General features: G+C 39.3%; 1 protein-coding gene and 1 pseudogene across 1 annotated transcript in view; one reads left to right on the plus strand and one right to left on the minus strand.

Annotated features, from left to right (window-relative positions):
- The window catches only part of TRIM24 (tripartite motif containing 24), a 117,285-nt gene that overhangs the window by 46,919 nt on the left and 52,965 nt on the right, over positions 1-17,401 (minus strand). The window contains exons 3-5 of the mRNA XM_017504308.1: positions 9,261-9,408; positions 5,648-5,780; positions 987-1,104 (exon numbers count right to left, since the gene is read on the minus strand). Coding sequence (XP_017359797.1) covers positions 987-1,104; positions 5,648-5,780; positions 9,261-9,408 — 399 coding nt within the window. The remainder of the gene's footprint in view (positions 1-986; positions 1,105-5,647; positions 5,781-9,260; positions 9,409-17,401) is intronic.
- LOC108286445 lies at positions 15,633-16,810 on the plus strand (annotated as a pseudogene).

A 17,401-nucleotide genomic window follows, 5' to 3' on the forward strand; every position in this document is an offset into this window, starting at 1 on the left:
AAAAAAAAAAAAAAAAAATGATAATAATAATAATGTTTAAAAATCTCTTTTAAGGAAATTAAGTAATACGGGAAATTAATTACCTTTAAAAAATTCCCAAATGTTCCACCCCCAGCTATGTTCCAAAATGACAGTAACAGATTATAATGATTTCCTTAAAGGCTGACACGATTTATACAAGGAACATTTAAATTCTCTGTGAGGTCTTTTGCTCTGGCATATTCTAATAAACATTCCTTGACTTATTTAGGCAGTGACATTACTTTTGCATGTAAAACAATAGGTCATGACATTTCATAGGTGTGTAAATTAAGTATCAGTATGTGCCCTAAATGGGATTTGGACAACATCTCCACCTGCCCCTACTCCAAGGAGGTTAGTGGTTTTCTCCCCAATCATTGATGTCTAAGATATGAAACTTTGGACAGGCGATGATTTCCTTACCAGGATAAAAGGCATAACAAGTAATTGTTTAAGCATTTTATCAGACAAGGAGTAAAAGGTGTGTGAACAGTTTAACAATCCCTGTCTCCTGGTGTCTTAAAATTTCTACCACTTTGCAGTTAAAAAAAAAAAAAAAAAGAATCACAGCATAAGGAAGGCATCTCAAATTTTAGCAAACCTAAAAATAACAATTAAGGGTTCATTCAAGTGTTAGAACATTTACATTACTGGCAAAAAATGGTTGATTTTGCATTTAAATCTTGGGATTTCCTTATCATTGGAAAATAAGTGACAATAAGTTATCAATACCTACTAAATAAATGAGCTATTATAATCCTAAGTGTAGTTTATTATCATATTAGTTTTGAAATTTTACAGCAGAAAAGAATGCTTTCCAACCAAGTTTTTGGGAAAGTCTTATGAACAACGTGTTATTGCAGTCATCTGAAAATTTACTACTTAACTGTGAGTTAAGGAAAATGGTCTGTTCTAAAAGCAAATAACAAGTTATGCTAAAATGATTATATAATACGATAAAATTACCTGTTTTGGATCTGATTTCCTGTGAATTTTATGTATTTTGTTTTTTCCATCAGTTTGGTGATTAGTGTATCTATGATCACTTTCTGATTCTGAAAAGCTTCTTCTATAAATTGATATCTGAAGAAATAAGCAAATTATTTCACACAAAAATATACAATGAGGCAAAGTCCAAGAATAAAGAAATGACTGATAAAAATACAATAGGATTAAAAAGAATTCATGTAATAATCTTTTAAAACACCAAATGTATCCCTAATAAGGCAAATTTTCCCCACCTCTTAAATTATCCCTCAAGAAAGATTATGGACACGTAAATATTTTGAAAGTTTGAGAACCACATGCATCCAACATACAGTTTTATAAGCTTACAGAGTTCACTTTCACTTGAATTCCCTTTTATTTCTAGTCTGCTAAGATGTTATATAATGAACGCATATTTCATTTTTATGGAATATTTCTACTGCTTCTATTGAGATAATCATATACTTTTTCCTTTATTCTTTTAACATGACATGAAAGATTTTAGCATCAATGATTTTGACATGTGAAATGAATTTTGTATCCCTACAATGAGGCCAAATTGGTTTAATTACAACTGTCCCAAAATGACAATACTACGAGATTTAAGGCAAGTCTTCCCTTCCTCTAAAATCATCTGTTTTCTTATTTTCTGCTTCTTGCAATTTTTACATTCATTTCATGGATGAGACTGGTCTGTAATTTTCCACTTCTATTCACTGTCAGTTTTTGGTGTAAAGGTTATGCTGGCTTCATATAACGAGTTGGAAAGAATTCAGTTTTTTGCCATTCTCTGGACAAGTCTGTATAAGAAAGGGACTACTGTTACCTTAACTACGTGGTATATTCATCAGTGTCATTTGTATGTGTAATTCCATCCCCCCCACCCCCATTGTTTTTTTGAGACAGAGTTTCACTCCTGTTGCCCAGGCTGGAATGTGATGGTGCAATCTCAGCTTACCGCAACCTCCACCTCCCAGGTTCAAGTGATTCTCCTGCCTCAGCTTCCAGAGTAGCTGGGATTACAGGCATGGGCCAGCAGCCCAGCTAATTTTGTATTGTTAGTACAGACAGGGTTTCTCCTTGTTGGTCAGGCTGGTCTCAAACTCCCAACCTCAGGTGATCGTCCGCCTCAGCCTCCCAATGTGCTGGGATTACAGCCACTGCACCTGGCCTGTATGTGTAATTTTCTTTGTGATAAGGTTTTAAATTATGAATGAACATTAAAAGACTATTCTGATTTTCTACTGTATTTTGCATAAGTTTTGGAAAAAAGTTGCATTTTCTAAGAGTTTTCCCATATCATGTACACATTTTCTTACTATTTAGAGATATCCTTTATCTTTGAAAATGCATTTAAAATACGTAATAATGCCACCTTCCTACTCCTTGGCAGTGGTTATTTGGGCCTGCTCTCTCAATCACTCATACAGAGAATTGTTGATTTTTCTAGTCATTTTGGCTTTGACTATTTCTATACCTGTCTTTTTTATGTTTCTTTTAAAACCCATTTGCTTTGGGTTTAATTTGCTACTTTTCCTAAACTGCAATAAATGTTTGGTGAATTGACTTTATCCTTTACATAATACAAATGCCTTTAATAATATAAATTGTCTTCCAAATATGGCTTTACTTATTAAAAAAGAAAAACCTCAAGGCTTGATTGATATCTTCACTATTATTCAGATCAAAATGTTTTCTACTATCTATTGAAATTTCTTCTTGATTATTTAGATGTATTTAACTGATTATTTTTAAATAATTTCAAAGTTAAATTTAAATCTGTAACTTTTTTTATAATACTGTAACCTATAGACCATGTTTTTTAATTCTATCATTTGTCTAAACAATGTCTTTTAAATAACTTCGTTCTTTAATCTAGGATATAATTCCAGGATTGTGCATCAGTACACTTAGTTATCACAAGAATTTCATTTCCAAATATATAGTATCTTTCAATCTTTTCAAATTTAAGACTTTAGCATATGGTCAGTTACTATTTTATTGTATGCTTGTAAAGAATGTGTATTTTGGGGTACAGTGTTCCATAATGTCCATAAAACACTATCCTATGTTACTCGATTTTTTTTTTTTTTTTTTTTTTTGAGATGGAGTTTCACTCTTTGTCACCTATGCTGGAGCGCAATGACGTGATCTTGGCTCACCGCAACCTCCACCTCCCAGGTTCAGGCGATTCTCCTACCTCAGCCTCCTGAGTAGCTGGGATTACAGACGTGAGCCACCACGCCCGGCCCTTATTTCACTATCTTTACTGATTTTTCAGTCTGCTTGTTTTGTTCTTTATTTATTTATTACAGATAGGTCTTACTCCCACCTCAGTTTCCTGAGTAGCTAGGTAGCTAGCACTTACAGGTGCCTGCCACACTGCTCGGCTTCAATTACTGCATGAAGTGGTAACTACTATGCCTATGGAGTTTTCTATTAGTTTGAAGTTCTGTCTTTTTTTTTTTTAATTTATAATCTGTATAAATTTACAATGCATATCTTTTAAGATGAAGAGAGCCTTTTCATCCTTACAAAGTGTCCCTCTTTGCCTCAGGTAATGGATTTTGTCTACTATGCAATCTTGCCTTTGGTTAGTATTTACATGGCATGTCTCTTCCCATTAACTCTTTTATATATGGAGTTTTTAGATATATCTCACAAAAAGAAAATAGCACATTTTTGTATTTTCCTTCTTACCCAGTCCGAAACCTGTCTTATAATTTGGAACATTTTGTCTGTTTACATTTATTTATTTATTTATTTATTTATTTTTTGAGACGGAGTTTCGCTCTTGTTACCCAGGCTGGAGTGCAATGGCGCGATCTTGGCTCACTGCAACCTCCGCCTCCTGGGTTCAGGCAATTCTCCTGCCTCAGCCTCCTGAGTAGCTGGGATTACACGCACGCGCCACCATGCCCAGCTAATTTTTTGTAGTTTTAGTAGAGACGGGGTTTCACCATGTTGACCAGGATGGTCTCGATCTCTTGACCTCGTGATCCACCCGCCTCGGCCTCCCAAAGTGCTGGGATTACAGGCTTGAGCCACCGCGCCCAGCCGTTTACATTTAGTATAATTATGGTATATTTGTAGATATACCAACTTACCAAGGCCTCATTACATTCCATCGGTTGTTTATTTCTTTTTCTCACTTTTTGGTCTTTGTTTACACTGATTATTCCACATTCCCACACTGCCCACACCTTCGTAATTGTATACACTTACTATTCTTTTGGTGACTACTCTACACATTACAAAAACAAATTTTTACATGTCATCATTTAATATCTATACTTTTCATGCTCTTCCATGCATGGACCTTAGAACATAAATTCCATACCCTTTTAGCACATTTGCTGCTATGTGATATACATATACACACAGCACACCAACAAGATACTGTCCAATACTGCTTTACTATTTTATTAGTTCTAGCATTTCATATAGACAATTTCTGTATTTTGTCCAAGTTTTCTAGTCATTCTCACTGTTGGTCCAAATTATCTAGTCTGCCATTATCAGGAGCCTGGACCATTATAAGCAATTATATTTGTATCAATCTGAATCTTACCCATATAAATTACCTGTTGCTGACCTGAATGTCTATTGAGATCAGATTTAAAAGTAAGTTTTATGCCGGGCACGGTGGCTCACGCCTGTAATCCTAGCACCTTAGGAGGCCAACGCGGGAGGATCACTTGACGTCACGAGTTTAAGACCAGCCTGGGCAACATGGTAAAACCCCGTCTCTACTAAAATACAAAAAATTAGCCAGGCATGGTGTGGCGGGTGCCTGTAATCCCAGCTACTTGGGAGGCTGAGACAAGAGAATCACTTGAACCCTGGAGGCAGAGTTTGCAGTGAGCCGAGATCGTGCCGCTGCTCTCCAGCCTGGGCGACAGAGTGAGACTCTGTCTCAAAAAATAAAATAAAATATAAAATAAAATAAAGATCAGAACATTTGCTGGGCGCGGTGGCTCATGCCTATAATCCCAGCACTTTGGGAGGCTGAGGAGGATGAATCACCTGACGTCAGGAGTTCAAGACCAGCCTGGGCAACATGGTGAAACCCCATCTCTAAAAAAAAATTCAAAAAAAAATAAATGAAAGTAAGCTTTGCTAGGAACTGTAAGGAACTGGAAAAGGCATGTCTCAAATGTTCACATGAAAGTATACAGACCCAGGGCTAGAAAATCCAGAAATCTAGATATTTTAAAAAATATAAAATCTCCTCATTTTGCAATGCTGGTAACTAGTTCTATATATTTTAAAACAGTGTGTCGGCCAGTGTCCTCAACTCAGGATGATTTTTCTCCTTAGGCCATTGCCAATGTCTGGAGCTATATTTTAGTTGTCACAACTGGGGAGGGTTAGAGGGTTAGTAACTACCAGCATCTAGTTCGTAGAGGTCAAGCATGCTAATCACCATATAATACACGGATCAGTCCCCAACAATAATTATCTAGCCCAAAATGTCAGTAGTGTCAAAACTAGCAAACCCTGGTGTAGGCCAGCATACTGCTGGCCAAACAAACCTATTTAAAGACTGACATTTGACCAGGGTTGGCAGCAGTCCTTTAGTCCTCTAAAGCTGTATATGCATCTATACACAAATCTATATAACCAAAGATGCTGGTACCTATGCTCTTTATGTTCTAATAACTGACAGTCTCGACATGTCAGTTTGTCACATGTCTCACAGTACAGCTTCAACTGCTCCTTTTTATGAAAAGGACAAAACACTGGTCGCTGGCTGGTGACACCAACTGCCTCTGCAGAAACAATGGGAGAAAAAGAGAAGAAAATTAACATAACTGAATGGTAAATAATTATTAGATTGCCCATTTGAATTCACATCTATTGATATAAACACTACAGCTTCACCTATACTATACTGTAACTTTCACTAAGAATTACAGATATTAAGATATCACATATTTTGTCACCATTTCAGGAAAAAAAATTAACCTTTTCATTTTTTAAGTAGAAATTTAAATTAATTCAAAAGTAAACAAAGGGACTAAGTGTAGTTAAAAATGTGTTTTACTGCATTAAAAAGTCTTAAGAAGACAACCCTGGTGAGTATGAACCACCTGGATGTCTTCTATCCCAAATATGAGGAGAATTTTTGAAAATGCAATTAGGAAAATCAAGCTGGGCACAGTGTCCTACGCCTGTAGTCTCAGCTAGTCAGGGAGTTGGGTTGAGAGAATCGCTTGCTTGAGCCCAAGCGTTTTTTGAGTTCAGTCTAGGAACACTGCGTGACCTCACAGATAGAGAGGCAGAGAAAGAGATGAAAAGAGAGGGAGGAAGAAAGAAAATACAATACAAATGTCTAAAAGGAGAGTCAAATAAATTATTAACCCACTTTTGTTAAAATCCTAACAGAGGATACCCATCAACACAGAAATAATGTTTTCATTAATACACTCTAGTTTTCCAGTGTGGGGTAAAAGTGGAAAATGTTTACATCATAATGTTAAGTGGAAAAATCAGAATATGAATAGTATAATTAAACAGTAAACCTCAGTTATCTTACTAATAATTAAAGGCAAAATACAAACATTTCAGAAATAATCCTACCTCCAGAGATAATTACTATTAATAACATGGTGTGTTAACTACTCTGGTTTTTCTAAATATGGAAGTACATATAGTATAGTGCTGCATTTTATAAAACAATAAATGGTAGTACATATATTGTCGAGATTTTTTTCTTACTTAACTCTACCTTAGATACCTTTCTATATTAGTAAATGTCCACCTCATTCTTATTAACTGTATAGTATTTCATAAAACAGATATACCACTATACCACTTACAAAGGATATTTATAAGTTATTCATTTTTCAATATTGCAAACAGTGCTGAAATAAACATGAAAATTATAAATCATTTAAATGTTCCCATAAGGTAAATTCCTAGTAGAACTGTTAAGTCAAAGGGTAATTCATATAGAAAAATAATTAATAATTGTGCCAATCTGTACTCCAACCAGTGTAGAGTGGCTATTAACCATATTAACGGGAGGAACTCTCTAAATTTTCATCTTTGACAATTTAATAAATGCAAGATAGTAAAGTATGTACTTTACTATCTTAGAATGCATTTCTTTGATCACTGAGATGAATCAACATTCAGTTATCAGCCATTTGCATTTCTTTTTTATAATGCACAGATCAATCCCCAACAATAAAGAATTATCTAGCTCAAAATGTTAACAGTGCCAAAACTGACAAAACTGATCTATATGCAGACCGCCAGTAGGTTTGGTTTGGCTAGCAGTATGCTGGCCTATACCAGGCGTGGTGGCTCACACCTGTAATCCCAGCACTTTGGGAGCCTGAGGCGGGTGGATCACCTGAGGTTAGGAGTTCGAGACCAACCTGGCCAACATGGTGAAACCCCGTCTCTACCAAAAATACAAAAATTAGCCAGGCATGTAATCCCAGACACTCAGGAGGCTAAAGCAGGATAATCGTTTGAACATGGAAGGTAGAAGTTACAGTGAGCCAAGACTGCACCACTGTACTCCAGCCTGGGTCACGAAGTGAGAGTCTGTCTCACAAAAAAAAAAAAAAAATCCTAAATTACAGATAAAATTAACGAACTAAAAAATATAAAACAGACAAATTCAAGAGCTACTTCTGAAGACAGAAATATGTAAACATGTAGAATTCAGAACGAAAATGAAAATAACCAGATAGAGAAAACTGGCAATATATTATAAGAATATTCAAAGCACAACACATCAAGATGAAATATAGAATTAACTCCAGCAATGCAAAGATGGTTCAATCTTTTTTTCTTTTTTTTTTTTTTTGAGACAGGGTCTCAAACTGTCACCCAGGTGCAGTGCAATGACAATGATCACAGCTCACTGCAGCCTCAAGCTCCCTGGTTCAAGCAATCCTCCTACCATCTCACCTCCCAGGCTGTTGAGATTACAAGCATGTACTATCATGCCCAGTGAATTTTCTGATTTTTTGTAGATAAGGTTTCACCATGTTGCCAAGGCTGGTCTAGAACTCCTGGGCTGAAGCAATCATCCCACTTTAGCTTCCCAAAGTACTGGGATTACACCAAATCTTTCACTAGTCTCAAACAAGCAAACAAAAAAAGAAGTTTTGCTACATTTTGATACATGCTATTACATGAGTGAATTCTTAAAATATTATGCTAAGTAAAATAAGTTAGGTATCAAAGGACATCATACTGTATGATTCCACTTATGTGAAATATCTAGAATAAGCAAATTTATAGAGACAGAAAATAAAGGCTGGGCACAGTGACATATGCTTATAATCCCAGCACTTTAGAAGGCCAAGGCTGGCAGATCACTTGAAGTCAGGAGTTGGAGATCAGCCTGGCCAACATGGTAAAACACCATGTCTACTAAAAATACAAAACTTAGCCAGATGTGGTGGTGCATACCCGTAATCCCAGCTACAGGCAGGAGAACTGCATAAACCCATGTGGCAGAGGTTGTAGTGAGCTGAGATTGTGCCACTACACTACAGCCAGCCTAGGTGACGGAGTAAGACTCCATTTAAAAAAAAAGAAAATAGGGTAGAAGTTACCAGGAGCTAGGCGCTAGGGGAAGAAAATTGGAGTTACTAAAGGGTACAAAAAAAAGATGCTGACCTGGGGTGACGAAAAAGTTTTGAAAATACTAATGATGGTTGCACAATGTGTAAATGTAATAAATGCCCCTGAATTGTACACTTAAAAAGTTAAAATGACAAATTTTATGTTGCATGTATTTTACCAAACTAAAAAAATGTATTAGTGTACTGCATTAAAAACAAGACAATAAAACCAAAAATAATAATTACATAAAAAAGCCTCTCTGGCTATCCATATATCAGACAAATTTCAAAAAGCAGGTTTACTACAAGAATGTCAAAAGGAAAAAGAGTTATAAAATATTTGAGCCCACTCCTTGTTGTTACCTTAGAGATAAAAGAAAAATAAGAAAAAGCAAATTTTTTCTCCATTTGTTCTATATTCACACCAAATGAAGACATTTATAGAAGCAGAAAGACAGGCAGTATGAATGTAAAACAGGGTTCTACATCTATTCACACTTTCCAACATTTGTTAAGTACTTAAATTTCAATTATAATATAAACCTCTTTTAATTAAGAGTACATTTAATACTTAACAAATGTGTCAAAACAAGTCAATACAGGAAGGAAGACAAGACAGGGGGAAAGACAGAAGAAAAAAAATAAAAAGAGCTCATTTATTACCTGGAGATACTTCCTCTTTCTGTCTGACAGTGTGGTCTTTCGTGAACTTTACCCTCTGATGAGCTCTGATACATGTCTTGCACAGCCATTCAACACACTCTACACAAAAGCCATTAGCTTCTGCGTTGTCCTCACAGCTTGTGCACACCTGACAAGAAAAGAACCACGGCACGTGAATTTTTGACAAAATGAAAAGCTGGTCCTATCACCAGCTTTACGTACATGATACACCAACTATACTGGGCTAAATCAGTTATCTTCCTAACAGTGTTTGGAAATTTTAAACTGACATTGTGTGTTACATTACACACATGTGAAATTAAATTACCGTGAAGAGATAAGAATGTAAGTACATTTTCTCCTTAATTCAGTATCCCAAATATTTTAGCTAGGTGTTTATTTCCCAAACATTATGCTAGGCGTGAGAATAAACAGTCAGGAAAAGCAAACATGGTCCAGGCCTTTATGATAACTACAGTCTTGTAGATAGTGGAGGTTCAAATCACAGTTCCCTCGCTTACTAGAGCTCAGTCGTCTTGGGCAGGTTACATAGAGTACTCATCCTTAATATGAGGATATTACTAAGTAGTTGTGATGATTATTATTACTACTCTAACAGTACAGACATTACTAAGTAGTTGTGAAGATTAAATGTGAGGCAGATGCACATTATTAGAATAAGCATATCAATATCTAACTGTAAACTGATCAATATATAACTACAAACTGAGAAGCACTATAAAGGAAATATATGGAAAGTAATATGAGCATATAATAAAAAATGAATCTCATTTTAGTGGGGTTGGAAGGCTGGGGAAAGCATGAGGAGGGATTACCCAGTGAAGGCTTTTACTTCTAGGAAGAGACAACAACAGCATGTACAAAAGTCCCAGGCAAGAAGAGCAAGAAGGTTCAAAGAACTGAAAGAAGGCAAGTGTGACAGAAGTGGTGCAATCGAGGGGAAGACTGGCAAGAAAAGCTAGGACAAGACAGACAGGGGCCAAATCAAGCAGTCACAGGCCAATTTTGGCCTTTGTCCAAAGAAATCTATTAAAAGCTTTTAAGAAAATGACACGGACAGATTTCCATTTTTATGTCACAATGGCTGCAATGTGGAGAACAAATTAGAAAAGGAGCAAGGGTTTCTCTGTATAATGACAAGCTAGGAGGGTTTTTCAGTGGCTTTGGTGAGAGTTGCTGGAAGTGGTACGTGGAGATGAGAACAGGCTTGACAGTAAACTTCCGCTTCAGTGGTTGACACAAGCCGAATTCCAAATACCTGATTATGTTCATAAACCAAAATCTACCTTTTCTCTGCACTTATCATCTTGAATCTTTCTAACATCACTTGATACCACTGACTCCTGCTTCCTAGAAGCCATGTGAATTCCTTACTACCTGCCAATCCTCCTATCTCCCTGATTTTCCCTGTGGATTCTACCCTTCACCCTCTGATTCTGTAGTTTGTGTTAGATTTATAGGAACGAATCTCATCTACTTCCTTAACCTCACATAGCATCTCTAAAAGGATGTAATCTAAAATTTAATCTCCATCGTAAGCTATAAAAAGAAATAAGTACTTTCTACTTACACCACTTAGGAGAGATTGCTAGTACTAAGTAAAACAGGAAAAGAGTGTGTGTGTGTGTGTGTGTGTGTGTGTGTGATATGCTACTGCTTATTCAAGAAAGATGGTGATATGGTTTGGATCTGTGTGCCTGCTCAAATTGCTGAATTGTAATCCCCAATGTTGGAGGTGGAGCCTGCTGGGAGATGGGTGGATCATGGGGGTGGATTTCCTCCTGGTGCTGTTCTCATGATATTGAATTCTCCTGAGACCTGGTTAAATGTGTAGTACCTCCCCTCTCTCTTTTGCTCTTGCTCCTGCCATGTGGATGAGACTGCTTCCTCTTTACCTACTGCCATGATTGTAGGCTGAGCAGATGCCAGCATCATGTTTCCTGTACAGCCTGCAGAACCATGAGCCAATTAAACCTTTTTTTTTTTGAGATGGAGTCTCGCTCTGTTGTCCAAACTGGAGTGCAGTGTGCGATCGCGGCACACCACAACCTCTGCCTCCCAGGTTCAAGTGATTTTCCTGCCTCAGCCTCCTGAGTAGGTGGGATTACAGGTACTCGCCATAATGCCTGGCTAATCTTTTTATTTTTAATAGAGATGAAGTTTCTCCATGTTGGTCAGGCTGATCTCAAACTCCCGACATTATGATCCAACCACCTCAGTCTCCTAAAGTGCTGGGATTACAAGTATGAGCCACTGCACCCAACCTAAACCTCTTTTCTTTATAAGCCACCCAGTCTCAGAAATTTCTTTATAGCAATCTGAGACTGGACTAATACAGAAAATTGGTACCAAGGAGTGGGGTACAGCTATAAAGATACCTAAAAGGCCGGCCGCAGTGACTCATCCCTGTAATCCCAGCACTTTGGGAGGCCAAGGCAGGCAGATCATGAGGTCTGGAGTTCAAGACCAGCCTGACCAACATGGTGAAACCCCATCCCTACTAAAAATACAAAAATTAGCCAGGCGTAGTGGTGCGTGCCTATAATCCCAATTACTCTGGAGGCTGAGGCAGAAGAATAGCTTGAACCTGGGAGGTGTAAGCTGCAGTGAGCCAAGACTGTGCCATTGCACTCCACTCTGGGTGACAGAGTGAGACTCCCATCTTCCAAAAAAAAAAAAAAAAAAAACACACACACAAAGAAAACCAGATACCTGAAAATGTGGAAGCAGCTCTGGAACTGGGTAACGGGCAGAATTTCAAATGGTTTGGAGGGCACAGAAGAAGGCAAGAAGGTGAGGAAAATTTTGGAACTTCCTGGAAATTTGGTAAATTGTGACCAAAATACTTAAACAGTAATATGGACAATGAAGTCCAGGTTGAGGAGTCTCAGATGGAAATAGACTTATTGGGAAATGGAGCAAAGGTCCTTTTTGTTTCACCTTGGCAAAGAGCTTAGCTGGACTGTGCCCCTGTCTCTAGGGATCTGTGGAACTCTGAATTTGACAGATGATTTAGAGTATCTGGTGGATGAAATTTCTAAGCAGCAAAGTGTTCAAGATGTTATCTAGCTGCTTCTAACAGCCTATGCTCACATGCATGAGCAAAGAAATGACCTAAAGTTGGAACTTAAATATTTCAAAGGGAAGCAGAGCATACAAGTTTGGAAAATTTGCAGCCTGGTCATGTGGTAGAAAAGAAAAGCCCATTTTTAGGGGAGGAATTCAAGCAGGCTGCAGAAATTGAGGATAAGGGAAGGACTTGAAGGTATTTCAGAGACATTCTGAGCAGCCACTCCTGTGACAGGCCCAGAGGCCTAAGAGGATTGAATGGTTTTATGGGCCAGGCCAGCCCAGGCTCAGGACACTGCCCCCTGTGTCCCAGCCTCTCTAGCTCCAGCCATGGCTCAAAGAGGTCCAGATACAGCTCACACCACTGCTTCACAGGGTGCAAGGCATAAACCTTGGTAGCTTCCCTGCAGGTACACAGAACGCAAGAGTTGACACTTGGGAGCCTCTGCCTAGATTTCAGAGGACTTATGGGAAAGCCTGCATGGATGTCCAAGCAGAAGCCTGCTGCAGGGGCAGAGACTTCACGGACAACATCTACTTGGGCAACGCAGAGGAGAAATGTAGGGCTGGAGTACCCAGAGTCCCCACTGGGGCCCTCCCAAATGGAGCTGTGAGGAAAGTACCACTGTCCTCCAGACCCCAGAACAGTAGATCCACCAGCAGCTTGCACCTTCAGCCTGGAAAAGTCACAGGCACCCATGAGAGCCCCTCATAAGAGCAGCTGCGGGGGCTGAACCTGCAAAGCCACAGGAGTAGGTACAGCAGTCCAAGGCTCTGGGAGCCCACCCCTTGTACCAGTGGGTCCTGGATGAGAGATGTGAAATTAAAGGAGATTATTTTGGAGCCTTACAGTTTAATGACTGCTGCTGGGTTTTGGACTTGCGCAAGGCCCACAGCCACTTTCTTTTGGCCAATTTCTCCATTTTGGAATGGGAGTATTTACCCAATGCCTGTACCTACATTGTTATCTTGGAAGTAACTAACACGTTTTTGACTTTACAGGGTCATAGGCAGAAGGGACTTGCCTTTTCCTTCTAATCTCAAATATGAGACTTTGGACTTTTGAGTTAATGCTAAAATGGTTAAGACTCTGAGGAACTTTTGGGAAGGCATGATTGTGTTTTGAAATGTGAGAAGCACATTAGATTTGGGAGGCACCAGCGTGGAACAATATGGCTTGGATCTGTGTCCCTGACCAAATTTCATGTAGAACTGCAATCCCCAATGTTGGAGGCAGGACCTGATGGCAGGTGACTGGATCATGCAGGTGGATTTCCCCCTTGGTACTGTTCTCATGATAATGAGTTCACATGAGATGTGTTCATTTAAAACTATGTGGCACAGCTGTATGCAATGGCCCATGCCTGTAATCCCAGCACGTTGGGAGGCCGAGGTGGGTGGATCACCTGAGGTCAGGAGTTCGAGACCAGCCTAGCTAACATGGTAAAACCCTGTTTCTACTAAAAATACAAAAAAGTTAGCCAGATGTGGTGGTGCATGCTTGTAATCCCAGCTACTCAGGAGGCTGAGGTAGGAGAACTGCTTGAACCTGGGAGGTGGAGGTTGCAGTGAGCTGAGATCACACCATTGCACTCCAGCTTTGACAACAAGAGCAAAACTCCATCTCAAAAAAAAAAAAAAAAAAAGAAAGAAAGAAAAAGAAAAAAGTGTGTGGCACCTCTGACCCTCTCTTTTTGTTCCTGCTCTGGCCACATGTAACATGAACCTGCTGCCCCTCTTCACCTTCTACCATGATTCTAAGTTTCCTGAGGCCTCCCCAGAAGCTAAGCAGATGCCAGCAACATGCTTTCTTTATAAATTACCCAGTCTCAGGTATTTCTTTATAGCAATGCAAAAACAGACTAATACAGATGGGATGGAGTGGGATAACTTGTTTTTTTTGTTTTGTTTTGTTTTGTTTTGTTCTGAGACGGAGTCTTGCTCTGTCGCCAGGCTGGAGTGCAGTGGCGCAATCTCGGCTCACTGCAACCTCTGCCTCCTGGGTTCAAGCGATTCTTCCGCCTCAGTCTCCCGAGTAGCTGGGACTACAGGCGCGTGCCACCACACTCGGCTAATTTTTGTATTTTTTTAGTAGAGACGGGGTTTCATCATGGCGAGAATGGTCTCAATCTCTTCACCTCGTGATCTACCCGCCTTGGCCTCCCAAAGTGCTGGGATTACAGGCATGAGCCACCGCGCCCAGCCAACTTGTTTTTAAATTGTATATTAACATAATATTTAAAAAGGAAGGATAAACCATAAAGGACATTTAAATAGTTACCTATAAGGCTGGAAAGAAATAAGGTAGATGGGCAGACAAAACAGGGATGAAGTTTATCAATTTTCAAACAACATGAATGTTTTATATGTAGTTATATAAAATTTAAAAAATTTAAATTCCTAAATGACAAAGGCAAAATTTAATAAATGAACCTGCCTAATGAAGTGCGTGGCTTAACCACACAGAGATTTATTTATTTCAGGTAAACTTTAAAATATGATTTGATTGGCTGGGAGCAGTCGCTAACCCCTGTAATCCTAGCACTTTGGGAAGCTGAGGTAGGTGAATTGCCTGAACTCAGGAGTTCAAGATCAGCCCGGGCAACACAGTGAAACCCCATATCTACTAAAATACAAAAAATTAGTTGGGTGTGGTGGCATGTGCCTATAGTCCCAGCTACTCAAGAGGCTGAGGCAGGAGAACTGCTTGAATCCTGGAGGTATAGGCTGCAGTAAGCCAAGGCTGTGCCACCGCACTCCAGCTGGGGTGACTCCATCTCTCCAAAAAATAATTTTTTTTTAAATTTAATAACTGCTGTCTTTCTTGCTATCTGTTTTGATACAAACACTCTACAACTTCTATTTTCAGCTCCAACACCACTCTACTATAAACTCTTATTCTGCAAGCCACATTTATGCTTTACAAGCTGGTTTCACATTTTTATCTAACAATGGATAGTGCTGCAGGGAGAACGCAATGCCAGAAGAAGGCAGTTGATTCTCATAGTTACCTTCCTCTTTTCTTCCTATCTGCATGCAATTTCTGTGAGCATCACTCCAATTAATGCTGCTTCATTCCAGCTGCAGGAGTTCCTTCCTACAATGAGCTAGCTCTAGTTTGCAGTTTTTCCAATATTTGTAGAACCAGCTTTATTATAATGCACTTCAGAAATGCCAGCACCAATACTTCTGCCTGTCAGAAGTCTGAGTCCCAAGCCAAACACCAAGAGCCCATCACCAGCCAAGTTGCACTTCCTGAGCTTTAAGTTCTACGAGGCCCTTCCTGAGCTTTTACCTTTTAATAATTCCAACCTTTTGCATTTGTTCCCTCAGGTGCTTCTCAAAGTTGCTACCTCTGTGATACTTTAAGAATTGTATTTGTGTCTTTTCAGAAAACCTTGTATCTAGTTTACAATTCCTTATTTTATTTTATTGAGACAGAGTCTCCTTCTGTTGTCCAGACTGGAGTGCAGTGGCACAATCTTGGCTCATTGCAACCTCCACCTGCCGCGTTCAAGCAATAATCCTTCCTCAGAATCCCGAGTAGCTGGGATTACAGGCATGTGCCACTACGACCAGGTAATTTTGTATTTTTGGTAGAGATGGGGTTTCACCGTATCGGCCAGGCTGGTCTTGAACTCCTGACCTTGTGATCTGCCCGCCTCAGCCTCCCAAAGTGCTGGGATTACAGGCATGAGCCACTGTACCCAGCCTTATAATTCTTTTGGGGGCTGAGGGCTAGCAGACAAAGCGATCATGTTGTACAGACAAATTTACTACTTGGACAAATATGACAACAAGGAGTTTGAGTATCAGCATGTCATGCTGCCAAGAACATAGCCAAGCTGGTCCCTAAAACCCATTTGATATCTGAATCTGAATGGAGGAATCTTGGCGTTCAACAGAGTCAGGGTTGGGTCCATTATATGATCCATGAACCAGAACCTCATGTCTTACTGTTCAGGCACCCACTACCCAAGAAGCCAAAGAAATGAAGTTGGCAAGCCACTTTTCAGCCTCAAGCTTTACGCAGCTGTCCTTACTTCCTAACATCTTTCTGATGACATTATTGTGTTGCCTTCTTGTTTCTCACTTTGATATTTAAAAGATGTTCAATATACTGTTTGAATCTGCTGGTAACTGCTTTGCTTCTTGAGTAGAGCCACCACCACCATAGCCCAGCCTGATGACTGCTCTGTGGACCCACAGCCTCAGCTGAGTGTGACCCCAGAAGCCACAGTGTGCTGTGTATCCAGAACATACTTGGCAGATGGAGGAAGCATCTGAGATTAAGACCATGGCTGTTACAGGCATTGTGTAAAGTTGTTTTTGTTTTTTTTTTCCAGGTGTTGTATGTATGGTGACCTGTGGATTTATGTTTCAGTGTACTGGAAACTTTCCATTTTATTTAAGAAATCTGTTGATGTTATAAACCTTGATTAAAGAGGAAGTTTTTATAATCTAAAAAAGAAAGATTCTTGATTGACCCAGATTATATATTATACATGTAACAAATATTATGCATATACTATATATTACATACATATATATGTATATGCATATATACATGTGTGTGTATATACATATATATGTATATATACACAAATGTGTGTGTTTGTGTGTGTGTGTATACGTTTTTTGTTTTTTTGTTTTTTGAGATGGAGTCTCACTCTGTTGCCCAGGCTGGAGTGTGGTGGCACTATCGGCTCACTGCAACCTCCACCTCCTAGGTTCACATGATCCTCCTCCCTCAGCCCCGGAGCGGCTGGGACCACAAGCGTGCAACACCATGCCTGGCTGATTTTTGCATTTTTTAATAGAGACACGGTTTCACCATGTTGGTCAGGCTGCTTAAGAACTCCTCATATTGGCCGGGCGCGGTGGCTCACGCCTGTAATCCTAGCACTTTGGGAGGCCGAGGCGGGTGGATCACGAGGTCAAGAGATCGAGACCATCCTGGTCAACCCGGTGAAACCCCGTCTCTACTAAAGCTACAAAAAATTAGCTGGGCATGGTGGCGCGTGCCTATAATCCCAGCTACTCAGGAGGCT

Source organism: Cebus imitator, unplaced genomic scaffold, assembly GCF_001604975.1.
Source record: "Cebus imitator isolate Cc_AM_T3 unplaced genomic scaffold, Cebus_imitator-1.0 Scaffold319, whole genome shotgun sequence".
NCBI classification, from domain to species: Eukaryota; Metazoa; Chordata; class Mammalia; order Primates; family Cebidae; genus Cebus; species Cebus imitator.